This window comes from Cucurbita pepo, chromosome LG10 (genome assembly GCF_002806865.2).
Source record: "Cucurbita pepo subsp. pepo cultivar mu-cu-16 chromosome LG10, ASM280686v2, whole genome shotgun sequence".
Taxonomy (NCBI): Eukaryota; Viridiplantae; Streptophyta; class Magnoliopsida; order Cucurbitales; family Cucurbitaceae; genus Cucurbita; species Cucurbita pepo.
Window position 1 is genome coordinate 7800296 of NC_036647.1, and position 20087 is coordinate 7820382.

The following is a 20087-nucleotide window of genomic DNA, read 5'->3' on the forward strand; positions in this document are numbered from 1 at the left end:
GCCTTTTCCTTTCTTCATCTCTTTTTCTTTTTCTTCCAAATTTATATATGTGGCTACGAGTAAACGGGATATATTGAATTCAATTCAATTTTTTTTGGACCAATTCAAAATTTTAGGTTGGTTGGATTGTTGATCCGAGTAATTCAAATAGAGTTCACGACTCAACCCAACTTAACCCTTTATTTTCGAGTTGAGTTAGATTGAATTGTTAGAATGTTCCCTTTATTTTCGAGTTGAGTTAGATTGAATTGTTAGAATGTTTTCGGGATAAGGGTTGAAGATGGAGTTTCTGTTTGCAAGTGGGAAGTAAGCAATGCGATTAAGATCTGGGTGATTCACCCCATTTCACTAGTGTCCAAATTTATATGTGGCTACGAGTAAATCAAATATGTTGGATTGAGTTGGAAAAATCTTTTAGATCAATTCGAAATTTTAGGTTGGTTTGATTGGTGATCCGAGTAATTCAGATAGAGTTCACGACTCAACCCAACTTAACCCTCTATTTTCGGATTAGGTTAGATTGAATTTTCGGGATAAGGGCTGAAGATGGAGTTTCAGTTTGCAATCGAGAAGTGAGCAATTCGATCAAGATCTGGGTTATTCACCCCATTTCACTAGTGTCGAAATAGGCCAACTAACATGTGAAACACTCCGTCAGAGGAGCACGGTTGCAAGACTAAACAAAAGAAACCTCATTTGGTCAAACTCGAGTAATAACAAAAAGAGGATTTTTTTTTTTTTTTTTGCTTCTACTAGATGAAATTATACACATTATATTTTCTTCCGGTTCAAAAGCTGTAAACTCTTATCCTTTTCTATCTCTCATTATAAGCCTGGTCAGCTTTCCATAATTATTTAAAAAAAACATACTTATCTGTTATCCATAATTATTTTCTTCCAAATTTATATGTGGCTCCAAATGAATCGAATACGTTGAATTGAGTTGAAAAAATCTTTTAGACCCATTCAAAATTTTAGGTTGGTTGGATTGGTGATCGGAGTAATTCAGATAGAGTTCATGACTCAACCCAACCTAACCCTCTATTTTCGAGTTGGATTAGATTGAGTTGTCGAGATGTTTCGAGATAAGGGCTGAAGATGGAGTTTCTGTTTGCAATCGGGAAGAAAGCAATGCGATCAAGATCTGGGTGATTCACCCCATTTCACTAGTGTCGAAATAGGCCAGCTAACACGTGAAACACTTCGTCAGAGGAGTACAGTTGCAAGACCGATCAAAAGAAACCTCCTTTGGTTAAACTCGAGTAATAACAAAGAAAAAAAAACTTGTTTTGCTCCTACTAGATGAATTTATACCCAATATATTTCTTCCAATTCAAAAGCTATAAACTCTACATTTTTCCATCTCGACAGCTTTCATAATTATTTTTAAACAAATCATATTTATCCATAATACATATTATATTAATTACTAAAATCTCATAAAATTTAAATATCAAACATGCACAAGTCACAACTCATCACTAACATCGGTTACAAACGTCAAATATTCTTAATTTTCATAATAGTTTTAAAAGTGAGGTAGTGTAGGACAGGGTTCGGTTGTAACTCTATTTTCGAGTTTATTAGGTTGACACTACTGACCTGAATTTTTTATTTTTCAAAGATTCAATTCAACCAAAACCGAAAACAAAAAATCTAATCTAACTCAACCCGACTTTTATCATTTGGATTGGGTAGTCCAGGTTGGTCAGGTTCTTAATTAAAACATCATTAATACGGGACTTATTAAATACAAAATTGAAAAATATACTAATATCACACTTTAGATAAATTATGAACGAGCGATAATATATTATTCACAAACCAATAATAATGAGCGATATATTACTGATATATTATCAATATATTAAATATGTAGCTTTTATTTGTGGTCGAATTTCAAGATTGAACATCGAAAGGATAGAGCTTAACTTTTTCACGGTGTATTTTAGTAAAATATTGCGACTTTCGTGGCTTAACAAAAACGAAATTAGACAATGTAAATATAAAAATTAAAATGAATAAAAAAATACACCATCGATCTACTTTTAATTTATAATATCGATAAACTTAATGTAATATATGATAAGGAATCAACTACAAGGGGAATAAGATTTAGATTACCTTGTTGATCGTATATCTCAAGACAAGAACACTTGATTGAGATTCGAGTCACTCCACAAGTAAGATCGATCATGTCTTAGCTTAAATGATTCTTGTTGATCAAATATCTCAACGCAAGAACACTTGTTTGAGATTCGAATCATTCCACAAGCAAGATTGATCATGTCGAGCTTGAATGATTCTACATGCAACCTAAACTACATAGAATTGCAAAGAAACTTAGCCATTGGCTAAAGAGAACACACATGCTTCTTTTACTATATTTTCCAAGTCTACAACGTACATGACTTTGTGTAGCCTCAAAATGAAACTACTAAAGGCATTCCAAGAGCGGTAACATTCATACTTAATGACCATAATTATAACTCTAAATTTAAATTACATTAATGAAATACAGTAACTCTGAATTGTAATCCACCCAAAATTTAAAACATGAAACTTCATTGTTCTTCAATGTGGCATGAATTGAAATATCTTTTGATAATTTCAACAATATTTTCTTCACATCTTCATTGAAGCATATTGTATGATTGATGTCTCATGGTTCGTATCAAATTTGGTATATTAGTTGTATAGTAATTATAAGATTATCAACTAATGTTCAAATAGGTTTGGATTTAGACGAGGATAAGATAAAATTGGAATAATAAAAGTATAAATAAATAAATAAATAAAAGTTAGGGCTATATTTGCAATTTTTTGTATTATTGTAAAGAAATTAAAAACTAAATTAAGATAATAATAAAATTAATTATTATTTTTTTTAAAATTGAGTCATAAATTAATGGATGAGTGCAAGCTACATGGCCATTCACTTGTCAATCATATTTATTAAAAAAATAAATAAATAATAATTATAGTGTGAAATCTAATCAACCAAAAGTTGATTTTTTATTATTATTTATTTTCAACAAAAATCAGGAGAATTTAAATCTAATTAATTGAATTATATTTAAAGTAGACTAATTTTAAGTATTATTAAAATATATGAATTGAAAGTAGTTGAATTATTGACTTTTTAAAAAAAAATATATATATATACATATATATATATATATATACACGTATTGACTTAATATTTATACGACTTCCACAAACACAATTTCAACACCGTACAGAATTTTCTAATACTTTCTTTTCTTTTTAATAAATAACAAGATTCGAACCAAAATAATGTGAGATCCCACGTTCGTTGGTTGTAGAGAGAAACGAAACATTTCGTATAAGGGTGTGAAAACCTCTTTCTAGCAGATATGTTTTAAAATTGTAAGGTTGATGGCGATACGTAATAGGACAAAGTGAATATTATGGCTGTTACAAATAGTATCAGAGTCCGTCATCGGACAGTGTACCAGTGAAGACGCTAGACCCCAAAAGAGTAGATTGTGAGGGAACGAAACAATCTGTATAAACGTGTGGAAACTTTTCTCTAACATACGCGTTTTAATAATACGCGTTTCAATGGATGGATGTAATAAACTTAATTTGGGGGTTTTAATAAATATGAGCAACACTCGTATCTAAATTGTGAAATCCCATTAATGGGGTAAGAACGTGGCTAAATTAATAAAAATATCTTTGAATTTAGTATTTTATTTAAAAATATATCTTTAAATTTTTAAAATTGGTAATAATATTTTTAAATTTAAAATTTTTTTAAAAATATATTCTTACTATTAATTTTAAATGAAAATTATAGTATTTTGTCTTTTATGTTAAAAAAAAAAAAATCCATTAATATCTTTTAAAAAAAATTCATTAATATATTTCCACATGTTTCATCATTAATCTTCGACCTTAAATTTTTTTATTAATACCTTTCTAATTTTTTTTAAACAATTTAAAAATACTTTTATTATTAATACTATAATTAAAAATATTAATAAAATTTTAAAAGTAGCATTCCACTCTTTACCTTTATAAAAAAGAATAAAAAAAATTATTACCGTTAATATATAGACAAAAATCGTTTATCTATAATATTTTAATATTATTTTAAAAAATTTATGGATATTTTTAAAACGTGGTACGTAAAAATATTTTTAAATTTATTAAAAAAGCTATAAAGATTTTTTTAAATTTTAAAAAAGTTTAATAATATTAATCAAACTTTTCAAATTCAAAAGTTTTTTTTTTAAGTTAAACCATGTTTTTTTTTTCTGAAAACTTTGCATAACAATAAAAGGGTTTTTTTTATAATTTTTTATTTCTTTATTTTTGGGCTATTATATTAANAAAAATATTATTAAAACTGTTGAAAGTTTAAAAATATTTTATTAATTTAATTAGACATTATTAATTAACCACTATAGTTTTTAGTATAATAAAGTTATTAACTTTTTCTTAGTTTCTTTTGGTTAATTCTTATAAATATATGTATTTTTTTTAAGACTTATTCATATTTATTTGAATTTTAAAATGAACTAAATATCAATTTTGTTTTTATGAAAGGTGACAAATTTATCGTTGATTTTTAAAATTAATTTCCAACATAATTCAATAAATTAAAATATTATATTATCCACAAAGATTAAAATATTTAAATTTTCATAAATTTTTAGATGTGACAGGTGAATATTCATAATTTATTATTTTCATTATTTTGAGATACTAGTAGTTCTTAATAATAATTATTATTATCATTAAAAAAAAATAGGGATGAAATGGAAAAAATTATAGATGGATTAAAAATATATATCTTTTAGAGTTGTTATAATTTATTATTTTTTAATATTTATTTATTTTTTTGCTATAATAAAAAAATAAATTAATTAGTTTGGAGATTCTAATTATAATATTTAAACTAAAAAAAATTATGTGGTAGATTTTTTATTTTATTTTAATTATTAAAGATTACTTTGCAAACTCAAAATCTTTAATGATTACGTAAACTTTAACACGTGTACCATTGTAAAATTTAGAGAATTAGCTTTGTAGAAGTTTGAACTTGAAATTGATGTCATGGGTACACATACGTTGATTTGGATTTCAAAGGACAAAATCGAACTTTCATTGTGGATAATTTGGTGACACCAACGTAAGCTAATCAGGTCAGTGACCTTACTTTTGGAGTTAGATAATTGAATGATGCATGATGGTGTATGTCCCGTGGCCCATGCATGCACCATATTATTTATGTTATGTGATTGTGTTCTATGTAATGACATATGATGCTATGACATGTATGCATGTGATATCCATTATGTCATATTGTAATTGAAATGAACTACTATGTTCATCATGTTATGTATTTCATGTAAAGTTATGTGATAGATTATGTGATGAATGCTATGTATACATGATGCATATATGCCATGGATGAAAGAAACAAAGAGAATGATGTTAGTGTTATGCTATGAATAAAAACCATGGAAACCTCATACATGTATGCATGTCATATGCATCGAGATACTTTTCCGTTATGTTATGCTAGTACGGACGTATATTTTCGATGTTTATGTTTCTCATGATATCATGCGAGCCTTTTCTTTTCTGTGGTGTCTGATGGTGTGTTAGCTCGTTGTGCTTGACCAAGTCAGGCCTAGGGATATGTATACAAGCCCGCTTGGTGGGTCCATGTGTGCGTGCATGGGTCGTGTATGGGGAAGTACCACATATCCAACCCTGCCCAGAACTGGAAAGAGCCGAAGGTCATGTTACTATTTTAAAGGATAGGTCTCAATCATGTTATGTGTGTGATTGCACTACTAACTCCAACAATAGGGTGACTTATTGAGTATTTCTTATAATACTCAAGTCACGTGCTACTCTTATATTTTTCAGGTAAAGGCAAAGCACCACTGCACGGATAACGGCGAATGCTGGAATGACCATAGAAGTCATGATAGGGCAGTAGTATGCATTAAGTTTCATTTAGTAGTTGATAGATGATTTGTTTCATTTTTCATATTGAAGACTATGTTATTTCAAATTTCTTGTTTTGAATTAAATGTGTATGTCCATGGTTTCATTTTAAAGTGTTTAATATGAATCTTCGCATATGTATATAAAGCATGGATGTGGTGATGTCACTAATTTAGTGCAAGAAAAATGCATGTGGTGATGTCACTAATTTAGTGCAAGAAAAATTAGGAGCGTTACACTATGAGTAACTTGATCTCCGTAAATTTTTCACAAGGAATCTCTTCTCTAATCTCCGTAAATTTTTCACGAGGAATCTCTGCCCTGATCTCCATAAAAATAAATGAAAAAAATTTCAGCGATGGAGAATGGAGTAAGTTGCGGGAATGGAAAAGCCTTCCCGTCCCCACCCCGCCCCATAGACATCTCTAGTTATAAGAAATATTTTGTAACACTCCAATTTTTCTAATGGAATAGAGATATCATTACATTACATGATAGGACTATTATGTATTGAAGATTCATTTAAAACATTGCATAGACTTAAAAATTCATAAAATCTTTCCAAATAAAATTAATGTCCAATGAAATAGTGGAAACGAATTAACAAAAGTTCTAGAAACGTCTTGATCTATTATACGAGCTACAACTTAAATATAAGTGCAATTACCCTAGCTTAAATTTCATGGTCGTTACCACGATGTCATCATTTTTTGCCCTCGGTTAAGGTAATTGAGGTCGTTTTCGAGTCGTATTTCACATTTATTGATTTATTGGTAATTTAATTATGAAATACTAGCGGAAGGTGGCGAACGGTGTGATAGGAAACAAACCCCGACAACGTTTAGCTAATTAGGGAGTATTTCGGCCAAGGTCAACCAAGTAAGTGGCGTCACTATAGGATTGGCTAAAGATTGTACGAGTTATGATGATGTATGAGTATGACGTTGTGCTATGATGTATGTGGTATGTACGTTATTTATGTCTCGATGCATGACGTACATGTTATAGTTGATGCACTTGATAACTTTATGATGAGTATGATGTTTGCATGACGATGTTATTGATATGATGATGTTTTCCAAGTTGAGCATGCTTTATGATGATGAATGTCTTATTGGATCATGTCGTTAGATCGACATAGGACACAACCCTAAGAGTATGAAAATGATATTAATGTAAATATCCACGAGCACATGTTACATAGTGTAACAAAGAGATGAGACTAGAGGGTTTTGTCAGAAGAGACGTATAATTGGATTTAGAGGGACCACATGCATATTTTGAGTTCATAAACATAGGGCTACTTTCCCTAGAGATGATGAGTGCTGCAGACGCACATCGTACGATGATGAGTGCGAATGTGCACAAATGAGGGTGTTCATAAGGCGCATGACACTATGGAGTTCCGCTGACCTCCGGATGTCGCTACAGATTAGCTTGATCAGAGGGTCCAAGGGGTGTGCATGCGCCCTAGGGATTCCCACTCGTAAGTGTGAGTCGTGTGTAAGGAAATACTACACATACAATTTGTTTGAGACTAGAGGCCACCCTTATGATGTTTAGAGATAGGTCTCTAAATCATGATTGCATGTGTTTGCATTAGCATGACCCCTATAGTGAGGTCACTTACTGAGTATTCGAAATACTCATGCCGTGTGCCATATTATTTTTCAAGTAAAGGCAAGGTGCCCATGTATGGTTGACGGCAGCATGACGATCAAAGACTGTGGCGCGTACATATGGTAGCTACATATTCAAAATTCCAGTCTTAGGTTAGAACAGAGTATTTTCATTTCATTTATTTAAATTATTTAATTTGTAATTGTATTTATCTTACTTTGAATTCCACATATTTCGAAACACGTAAGCCCAACAGTATTGTCTATCAATTTAAGTATTACAAAAGTTTTAAGTTTTCCGCTATTTATAATAAAATTTTAGAGTCATATTCCGCATTTAAGATGAACATAAGACGTTTATGTCAAGTCGAAATCCTTTCATTTATGAAACATCAAAGGAAAATGTTGGGAAAATGAAAGAGATATTTTATTGCATGTCCATGACTTTGATGTTCTTGAGTTTATTATTAATAAATAATATAAAATTATGGCAGCCGTTCAACCAATGGCTAGCTGCCACTTGTCTCCCAAAAACAAGGAAAATTCTAAAACTTTCACTATTTTCTCATACATTACCCAAACGAGAAGCAAACCCTTTTAAATGGAAGTGATGAAGAAAAGAGTGTGACAAAAGTGAGTCCAAACCACCACCACCACCCCTTTCATTTTCTATTTTCTATTTTTTCTTATAACAAATTCTTTTTTTTAATTACCTTTTCACAATTTTACTAATAAAAATTGTATTTTTTTTTTTTAATTTCCCGTCTCTAATATTCAGATTAAAATTTAAAATTAATTTTATTTATCTTTTCTACGTATAAGATTCAGAATACGTGGTCCCATATTCACCTGTGACATGACCACGTTTCATTCTAAAATGTTTTGTTCTTATTTACATACATGTCTCTTACAAAATTATTTTCATTTCAACCAACAATTTTTATTTTTTAAAATATTTTTGGCCTAAAATTTAAAATAATTCTCATTTAGGCTTCCTTTACAATTGCCCAATAGTTATTTGACCGAGTAAAAACAGCAACAAAGTCTATTATACCCCTCCTAACTAAAAATACTTAAATTTTACTATTTTTTATTTATTTATTTATAAATTTTATAAATTATTCAACACATTAAAATAATTCATCTAATTTTTATTTTCCTTATTTAATTAATTTATCTTTTAAAAAAATTGTATTGAATTATTTCTTATAATTATTATTGATTCCAAAAATAAAAAATATATATAAAGGAAATTCATGTGTGACAAAAATACCCCTACGCACCACCTAACCAAAAAAATCCACATTCTTTGATTCTCCTTAAATTCTCCATTAACAATTATTTAATAAAAATATTTTTTAATTTTAAAATAATAATAAAAAAAAAAAAAAAAAAAAACAAANCAAAACCTAATTTCCCATATATTTATATATATATATATATATATAAAATTAGTCCTCAGCGGCGGATTCTTGTTACACTACGTGCGAAACTTCCTGGAAGCTGCCATGGCGGATCTCTCGCTCTCATCCCTTCCATTTAAGTCGGCAATTCTCCTGCTCTTTCACCTCCAAATTCTATTCTCCTTCTCCATTATCAAATTCTTCATTCTCTTCTCTATTTTGTGTTTTTTCCGCCATGAAAATCCCCAAGCGATTTAGCCCTAAACGCCTCTTCCGATCCAAGAAGAATCCCTCCGCCGACGTCTCCCGTTCCGATCCGCCGTCCTTTGGTTCTGGTACGTCTTCCTCCTCCTCTTCTTCCGAGAATTTCTTCAAGCCTCACACCGCTGGCTACGGAACTCCGACTAGCGTCCTCCTCGCTGGCTGTTCCGACTCAGACCAGCGGGAGAACGACGGCGTTGTGTCGAGGAAGGAGTTGGAGGCGATTTTGAGCCGGATCGCGTCGGAGGAGGAGGTTGCGATGATGCTGAGCGAAGTCGACGGCGGCGGATTTATCCGGTTGGATGAATTGATGGCTCGGGTCGGGTCGGGGTTCGATTCGGTAGCGGAGTCGGAGCTCCGGGAGACGTTTGAGTTTTTTGACGCGGATCATGACGGGAGGATCTCGGCGGAGGAGCTTCACGGGGTTTATAGATCAATTGGGGATGAGAGGTGCACGTTAGAGGACTGCCGGCGTATGATAAGGGATGTGGATGAAGACGGGGATGGGTTTGTGTGCTTCACGGAGTTCGTGCGTATGATGGAGCTGCAGAGATGATTGAACGTACGGCTCTTGATGCTTTTGATTGGACGGCTGTGATGGGTTGGAATTATTGTTTTTTTTTTTTTTTTTTTTTTTTTTTTTTTTTTTTTTTTTTTTTTTTTTTTTTTTTTTTNGTTGGAGTGTGCTATGTGTAATGGGATAGAGTCATGATAACTGTGGTTTGGATCATTGTGGCGGGTCCGACCGGATCAATCATGAATTACAAATGAAAATAGGGACTCTCCAATATATATGGTTGATTGATGATCAAATGAACAAATGTCAATACTATTTTGCCATTTTGGATCCTTTCGGTTTCGTTTCATTTCGGTACGGTATTTCATTTCTTTAAAGTGACCGTTTTGATCGGTTCATGTAGCTATAAATTTGTTATTAAAGAATTTTATTAGGTATGAAGATGATGTTAGAATATGGACCAATTCAATATAATTAATGTAATCAATTCGGGTTTGATATACTATTTCAAAAGATTTTGTTTTCCTTTAGTTGTGAGTTATTCTGCTAGATATTGCAGTTTTACGTTTCTATTTAATTTTGTAGACTTTGGATGAGGTTCTTGTAGACTTTGGGTGAGGTTCTCTTTTGTCGATCTATGCTCGCATGCTCGTTCATTGCAACTTTAGTTGACTTGTCTCTACTCTGTCTCTACTCTATATCATCATCTTGTCATTGTGATTTCCAACGAGCATCGTGATGCCATTCCAATTCTGGACATCATTCCAATTCTAGACGTCATCGACACTTGCAACTTGCTCATCGACACTTGCAACTTGCTCATCGACACTTGCAACTTGCTTGGACACACTTGTTGAGAATCAACCCATGATCGTCTTCATCATTGGGCACCTCGGATCGAGGTATGAACTATCTCATTGCCAAGTTAGAACAAGTTGAGTCATTTAATTGCCAAGTTAGAACAAGTTGAGTCATTGTTAGAACAAGTTGAGTCATTTAATTGCCAAGTTAGAACAAGTTGAGTCATTTACAAATACCATATAAGCTCGAGGAAGGCAAATACCATATAGAAGAGTGGCTGAGTGGAAGGCAGATACCATATAGAAGAGTGGCTGAGTGGAAGGCAGATACCATATAGGCTCAAGGAAAGGTAGATACCATATAGAAGAGCCAGATACCATATAGGCTCAAGGAAAGGTAGATACCATATAGAAGAGCCAGATACCATATAGGCTCAAGGAAAGGTAGATACCATATAGAAGAGTGGCTCGAGGAGGCATAAGCACTCTTTAGAATAGAATACTAACCAGATGCTAGACAATGTTAACCACACATTTGTGATCTTCTAATTCTAATTTTTTATCTTCTATTTTTGTCCAAGTTAAATTTATCTCTAAAATATCTTTCTTTTTTAGATTTATAATTAAAATATTTTTAGATCTATTCTTAAAATATCTAAATTTTAGATTTTATTTCTAAAATATCTATCTTTTATACTTTTTACTCACCAACATCAGTGTCATTTGGAACTTACACTTGGACCAAACGTGGGTAGACCCAAATTTTGAGTATGTGTTAGACTTTTCTTTTATTAAGAAAATCCATACATATCTCGAGTAGTCGTCAATGTACATCATCATGTAAGACATCCCTTTGATTGACGTTTACTTGACTACGACCGAATAAATTGAAGTGAATTAACTATAGTGGCTCTTTGTATGGTAATTGAGGAACAAATCAAATCATATATGTTTTGACCTCAAGTTGAGGTAGGCCTTTTAGAATGGATTTCTCTATAATCATCTTCGACCGGTGGTAGCAAACATGTCATAACCTTGCATGCCATAGATCTACTGTCTCATTCTTATAAGTCTTGTCTACATAGACAGACTTTGTAGATAGCATGTAAGCGGACTCCACATCCATCGTTGGCTTTTACAACATCTTAGCATCTTTATAGGCTTTTATATCTACAAGCATAATCGTCTTGTAGTCGATATGAGCCATTGACAACTGTGAGTTGTTGCTGTGCGTACTTGTAATACCCCAAATGAGTTAATGCACCTAAGGAAGGTTTAAGGTATACAAAGGAAAGCCTAAAGCGAAGGGAATGAACTTCTCATTGTAAGTACTAGAACCTAAAACCGTTCTGTTTTGTTTTGTTTTTTTTTATATTAAGAATTAAAATAAAACAATTAATGCGAGAGTAAAAACTTTACCTTTGTAGAAACCGCAGCTTTCAAACCTCCTTGATGTATTTCAACAACGCAGAAACAGTGAGAGATTAGTGACATTTTGATTCTATCCCAGGACCGTATTCAGAAACTTTTGGACAATTTTTGTCAAATAATATATTTGAAGGTCTAATATGCTATGATATAATATTTTATTCAAATTATATTTAAATATTATAAAATATCCTTTAAATCTAATTCAAATTTCATAAATATTTTAAATTAATGTATGTTCTAATATTTCATTTATTAAATACAATAAATATATTTTTCTCTTCTAATATATTTAATATATTAAATATTAATAGAATATTTCAAATTAATATATATATATTTTATTTATATTTAATACATTATATATTAATTTGATGATGTGAAACTAAATATATTTCTCTATTTATTTCATATATCTAATATATTAAATATTAATTTAAATATTTTAAATTAAATCTATTTCCTTTTTTATATTTAATATATTTAATATATTAAATATTAATTTCAACCTTTTATTCTGACCCACAAGATTAATTAACTAAACTCTTCCATTCTTTCCTTCATCAATTTTTATTTATTAACTATACGTCACTCCACTGTAGAATTAAAGTGCAATATAGGACAAGTTATGTCAATTGATATAATTATTAGAAACAAGTCAATCTTTTGAGTTGTTCATCGTTACAATTGGGTCAAAAGTTCGTTTACCTCTATAATTACATCTTTCGCCTTAAGTACCAAAAATTCTCTAATGAACAATTGTTTATGATCTAATCATAAACCAAGTCTCTCTCGAGCCAATGAGAGTGAGGCTCCATTGTTCAAGTCGAGTAATCAACACTTAATAGAACAACTCATATACTTTCTTTATATGGAAATAAGTGAATTCTATCTCATGATATTATGTTTCTAGCACCCTATTTAGTTAAATCCCAAAATGGTAGACATATTGAATTGGCTACTAGAGACATTCTCACCCATGCAAATCAAAGGATAAACCCTTGCATGCAGGAGTTCATAACTCACTCAGGATTGAGATTGAGTCGCATATGATCATCATGTGAAATCACTCAGGAGTTCATATTCTCGTCATATCCATGCAGTCTCTCCTCATTGACCATAAGATGACCGCTGAATTTCTTGATAGAGATAACAATTTGCACGAATCTCAGGGAGACAGTTCGAAGGAATTTCTTGATGACAGAGATATTCTCCACTTAGTTTCCTAACGAATGGTGTCGGTGACGATCGTCGTCAACTTCATTGTGAAGTCGTCTATTGAGTCACCGCAATTCATACGGATAACCTCAAACTCACTCTTCAAGGTATGTACCTTTGCTTCCTTGACCAATTCCACACCCACATGCATTGAGGTTCTACCAAGAGTTAAACTTAGGCCACTAGATTCAAAATCCAAAATGCTAACCATTTCCTTTGTGGGATGAAAGAAGTAAGAATGAGAGAGGAGAGAGGCCCTACTTAGATGAACTATTTCCTTGATTTGTAAGGACATTGGATCGTTCTTGGTAGGCTCTCCTGCTGGGATGATCGCATTGCAGTTTGATAGAGTGATTAATAGGAATCGTGGTATTGGGTATTATGTAATATCAGAATTTGGTTTAGTCATTTATTTTTTGAGCTAATTCTTAACTTTCTTTCTTGCTTATTTACACGTTTCATAATTATGGTGCAAATTTGCTTCCCATTGATGAGCAGGTTATTGCTATGAAGTTCGTCATGCAACCCAAGGGTACTATTAATTATATAGTATGTTACAAATATTAATTATATAGTATGTTACAAACTATAGACTTAAATCATAGTTTATATAATATATATATATATATATATATATATATATATATATATATATATATATATATGTTTAAAGGTTAGATTGGAACATTTTAGGGCACTATTTTTAATAATCTAAAATTTAAAGATTAAATTCGAGATATTTTAAGGGTTAATCTACAATGTACGAATGTACGGAAGCAAATAAATGAAGAAGAATAACTTGAGAGGAGAGTTTTTTTTTTTTTACACAAAAGAACCTTAAGCAGTATGCTTTCAATTCTATTTCTTGTTATGAATAAAACATACATCGTTAAACTATTTACCGAGAGAAAGAAACTAATAGATTTCCTAAACTTTTGTTCGTAAGTTAACAATTCTCTAAAACAAAGTATGAAATTTCTTAAGCTCTCAACTTAATAATTACTAACAATTGTCCTAAAATTTCTTCGAGTTAAAAGTCAAGCTCACATTTTCTTCCGTATAAAGCTTGACTTTGCCAGTGTCAACTTTGCTTGGTCCCTAGTTAACTATGTATTCTTTAGAAGATATTTTAATTATGCAAATGCAATTTCTTCCACTTCTTTATTATGGGTAGAAAATTTATCATCAGAATTTCTTGTAATGTACTCATATGCTTTCAACCTCTTTTTTAGGCATTTCTCTAGGCTTCTTTTGTTGGGATGACAAGTTTGATGTTCTTTTACTAATACGCCTCTGTGGCCTTCCTCTCCGCCTCCTTGGTTGAGATGATATCTATGATGAAACACACTGACTTGTAGGTTCCTTTTTTCTCCGACCCACAAGTTTCTTCTTCCATTTTTTTTTTTTTTTGCTAACAACGCTTATTACTTTCAAAAGATGTTAATGGTCTTTCATTAATATCTGATGCACACGGTTCCAGACTCAGACATCTCAGACATCTCAAACATCAAAGACATCTAAGACATCCAGATTCAAACATTAGAGACATCTCAGACATCATAGACACCTCAGACATCTCGGACATCACAGACATAAAAGATATCTCAGACATCTCAAACATCAAAGACATCTAAGACATCCAGACTCAAACATTAGAGACATTTCAGACATCATAGACACCTCAGACATCTTGGACATCACAGACATAAAAGACATCTCAGATATCCCAGATATCGCAGACATCAATGGTATCTTAGACTTCTCAGACATCTCAAACATCAAAGACATCTCAGACATCCCAGACATCTCAGACATCTCAGACATCAAAGAAATCAAAGACATCTCAGACCTCTCATACATCTCAGACATCTCACACATCCCAAACATCGCAGACATCTCAGACATCTCAGACATCTCAGACATCCCAGACATAGCAAACATCTTAGACATCAAAGAAATTGCAGACATCACAGACATCCATGGTATCTTAGACATCTAAGACATCTCAGTCATCTCAGACATCTCAAATATCTCAGTCATCTCAGACATCTTAGACATCTCAAATATCTCAAACATCTCAGACATCCAAACTTAGACATTAGAGACATCTCAGACACCATAGACATCGCAAACATCTCGGACATCGCAGACATCAAAGACATCTCAAACATTCCAGATATCGCAGATATCCATGGTATCTCAGACATCTCAGACATCTCAAACATCAAAGACATTTCAGACATAGCAGACATCAATGGTATCTCAGACATCTCAGACATCAAATATATCTCAAACATCCCAGACATCCATGACATCTCAGACATCTCAGACATCAAAGACATCTTAGACATCAAATACAACTCAGACATCTCAGACATCAAAGACATCTCAAACAACTCAGACATCTTAGACATCTCAGACAACTGAGAAATCTCAGACATCTCAAACATCAAAGACATCTCAGACATCCAGACTCAGACATCTTAGACATCTCAGATACCATAAACATCTCAGACATCGCGGACATCGCGGACGTCAAAGACATATTAGACATCCCAGATATCACAGATATCCATGGTATCTCAGACATCTAGGACATCTCAGACATCTAGAACATCTCAGACATCTAAAACATCCCAAACATTGTAGACGTCCATGACATCTTAGACATCTCAGACATCACAAAACATCTCAGACATCAAAGAAATCAAAGACATCTCAGACGTCTTAGACATCTCAGACATTAAAGAAATCAAATACATCTCAGACATCAGAGACATCTCAAACATCTAAGATACCTCAGACATCTCAGATACCATAGACATCTAAGACATCTCAGACATTTCAGATACCATAGACATCTCAGACATCTCGGACATCGCAGACGTCAAAGACATATCAGATATCTCAGATATCGCAGATATCCATGGTATCTCAGACATCTAGGACGTCTCAAACATCCCAGACATACCAGACATCAAAGGCATCTCTAACATCTCAGACATTTGAGACATAAAAAATATCTCAGACGTCTCAGAACTCTTAAACATCTCAAATCTCTCAGACATCTCAGACATCAAAGGCATCTAAGACATCCTAGACATCTCAGACCTCTCAAACCTCTTAGACATCTCAGAAATCTCAGACATCTAAAAAATCTTAGACATCTCAGACATCTCAGACATATGACATCCCAGACACCTCAGACATCTGAGAAACCTCAGACTCTCAGACATCACATCTCAGACAACTCATACCTTTCATACATCTCAGGCCTGTCAGACATCTTAGACATCTAAGACAACTCAGACATCAAAGATACCAAAGAAATCTCAGAACTCTCAGACATCTTAGATATCTCAGACTACAAAGATACCAAAGAAATCTCAGAACTCTCAAACATCTTAGACATCTCAAACCTCTTAGACATCTCAGAAATCTCAGACCTCTCAAACCTCTTAGACATCTCAGAAATCTCAGACATCTAAAAAATCTTAGACATCTCAGACATCTTAGACATCTCAGACATCTCAGAAATCTCAGACATCTAAAAAATCTTAGACATCTCAGACATCTCAGACATCTCAGACATCTCAGAAACCTCAAACTCTCAGACATCACATCTCAGGCCTGTCAGACATCTTAGACATCTCAAACAACTCATACCTCTCATACATCTCAGGCCTGTCAGACATCTTAGACATCTCAGACAACTCAGGCCTGTCAGACATCTTAGACATCTCAGACATCTTAGACATCAAAGATACCAAAGAAATCTCAGTACTCTCAGACATCTTAGACATCTCAAACTACAAAGATACCAAAGAAATCTCAGAACTCTCAGACATCTCAGACATCTCAGACTACAAAGATATCAAAGACATATCAAACATCTCAGACACCTCAGAGATCTCAGACGTCTCAAACACCACAGACACTTCAGATATCTCAGACACCTCAGACACCTCAGACACCTCAGACACCTCAGACATCTCAAACACCTCAGACATCTCAGACATCTCAGACATCTCAGACATCTATGACACCTCAGACACCTCAGACACCTCAGATACCTCAAACATCTCAGACATCTTAGACATCTTAGACATCAAAGATACCAAAGAAATCTCAGACATCTTAGACATCAAAGATACCAAAGAAATCTCAGACATCTTAGACATCTCAGACATCAAAGATACCAAAGAAATCTCAGAACTCTCAGACATCTTAGACATCTCAGACTACAAAGATACCAAAGAAATCTCAGAACTCTCAGACATCTCAGACATCTCAGACTACAAAGATATGAAAGACATATCAAACATCTCAGACACCTCAGAGATCTCAGACGTCTCAAACACCACAGACACCTCAGATATCTCAGACACCTCAGACACCTCAGATTTCTCAGACACCTCAGGCACCTCAGATATCTCAGAAACCTCAGACATCTCAGACATCTTAAACATCTAAGACACCTCAGACATCTCAGATACCATAGACATCTAAGACATCTCAGATATTTCAGATACCATAGACATCTCAGACATCTCGAACATCGCAGACGTCAAAGACATATCAGACATCTCAGATATCGCAGATATCCATGGTATCTCAGACATCTAAGACGTCTCAAACATCCCAGACATACCAGACATCAAAGGCATCTCTGACATCTCAGACATTTGAGACATCAAAAATATCTCAGACGTCTCAGACCTCTCAGAACTCTTAAACACCTCAAATCTCTCAGACATCTCAGAGACATCTTAGACATCAAAGGCATCTCAGACATCCTAGACATCTCAGACCTCTCAAACCTCTTAGACATCTCAGAAATCTCAGACCTCTCAAACCTCTTAGACATCTCAGAAATCTCAGACATCTAAAAAATCATAGACATCTCAGACATCTTAGACATCTTAGATATTTCAGACATCTCAGAAATCTCAGCCATCTAAAAAATCTTAGACATCTCAGACATCTCAGACATATGACATCTCAGACACCTCACACATCTCAGAAACCTCAGACTTTCAGACATCACATCTCAGGCCTGTCAGACATCTTAGACATCTCAGAAAACTCAGGCCTGTCAGACATCTTAGACATCTCAGACATCTCAGACATCAAAGATACCAAAGAAATCTCAGAACTCTCAGACATCTTAGACATCTCAGACTACAAAGATACCAAAGAAATCTCAGAACTCTCAGACATCTCAGACATCTTAGACTACAAAGATATCAACGACATATCAAAAATCTCAAACACCTCAGAGATCTCAGACGTCTCAAACACCACAGACACCTCAGCTATCTCAGACACATCAGACACCTCAGACACCTCAGATATCTCAGACACCTCAGACACCTCAGATTCCTCAGATATCTCAGACACCTCAGACATCTCAGACATTTCAGACATCTCAGAAATCTCAGACATCTCTGACATCTCAGAAATCTATGACACCTTAGATACCTCAGACACCTCAGACACCTCAGATACCTCAGACATCTGAGACATCTTAGACATCTCAGACATCTCAGACATCAAAGATACCAAAGAAATCTCAGACATCTTAGACATCTAAGACATCAAAGATACCAAAGAAATCTCAGAACTCTCAGACATCTTAGACATCTTAGACTACAAAGATACCAAAGAAATCTTAGAACTCTCAGACATCTCAGACATCTCAGACTACAAAGATATCAAAGACATATCAAACATCTCAGACACCTTAGAGATCTCAGACGTCTCAAACACCTCAGACACCTCAGAGATATCAGACGTCTCAAACACCTCAGACACTTCAAATATCTCAAACACCTCAGACACCTTAGACACCTCAGATATCTCAGACACCTCAGACACCTCAGACACCTCAGACACCTCAGATATCTCAGACACCTCAGATATCTCAGACACCCTAGACACCTCAGATTCCTCAAACACCTCAGACACCTCAGATATCTCAGACACCTCAGACATCTCAGACATCTCAGATACCATAGACATCTAAGACATCTCAGACATTTCAGATACCATAGACATCTCAGACATCTCGGACATCACAGACGTCAAAGACATATCAGACATCTCAGATACCGCAGATATCCATGGTATCTCAGACATCTAAGACGTCTCAAACATCCCAGACATACCAGACATCAAAGGCATCTCTGACATCTCAGACATTTGAGACATCAAAAGTATCTCAGACGTCTCAAACCTCTCAGCTTTCTTAAATATCTCAAATCTCTCAGACATCTCAGAGACATCTCAGACATCCTAGACATCTAAGACCTCTCAAACCTCTTAGACATCTAAGAAATCTCAGACCTCTCAAACCTCTTAGACATCTCAGAAATATCAGATATCTAAAAAATCTTAGACATCTTTGACATCTTAGACATCTTAGACATCTCAGACATCTCAGAAATCTCAGACATCTAAAAAATCTTAGACATCTCAGACATCTCAGAAATCTCAGACATCTAAAAAATCTTAGACATCTCAGACATCTCAGACATATGACATCTCAGACACCTCAGACATCTCAGAAACCTCAAACTCTCAGACATCACATCTCAGGCCTGTCAGACATCTTAGACATCTCAGACAACTCAGGCCTGTCAGACATCTTAGACATCTCAGACATCTCAGACATCAAAGATACCAAAGAAATCTCAGAACTCTCAGACATCTTAGACATCTCAGACTACAAAGATACCAAAGAAATCTCAGAACTCTCAGACATCTCAGACATCTCAGACTACAAAGATATCAAAGACATATCAAACATCTCAGACACCTCAGAGATCTCAGACGTCTCAAACACCACAGACAC

At 33.7% G+C, this 20087-nt stretch overlaps 2 protein-coding genes across 2 annotated transcripts; one reads left to right on the forward strand and one right to left on the reverse strand.

Moving 5' to 3' along the window:
- Nucleotides 1-9056: 9056 nt before the first annotated feature.
- Nucleotides 9057-10121, forward strand: LOC111803432 (probable calcium-binding protein CML36). The gene has a single exon (XM_023687833.1). It carries the CDS (start codon nucleotides 9246-9248, stop codon nucleotides 9825-9827), a length of 582 nt encoding a protein of 193 aa, XP_023543601.1. The 5' UTR covers nucleotides 9057-9245; the 3' UTR covers nucleotides 9828-10121.
- Nucleotides 10122-18277: 8156 nt separating this feature from the next.
- On the reverse strand, nucleotides 18278-19372 carry LOC111803754. Its single transcript, XM_023688290.1, has 4 exons — nucleotides 19283-19372; nucleotides 18977-19111; nucleotides 18716-18823; nucleotides 18278-18415 (listed from the first exon to the last, which is right to left on the reverse strand). Exons 1-4 carry the CDS (start codon nucleotides 19370-19372, stop codon nucleotides 18278-18280), a joined length of 471 nt encoding a protein of 156 aa, XP_023544058.1.
- Between the last annotated feature and the right edge of the window lie 715 nt (nucleotides 19373-20087).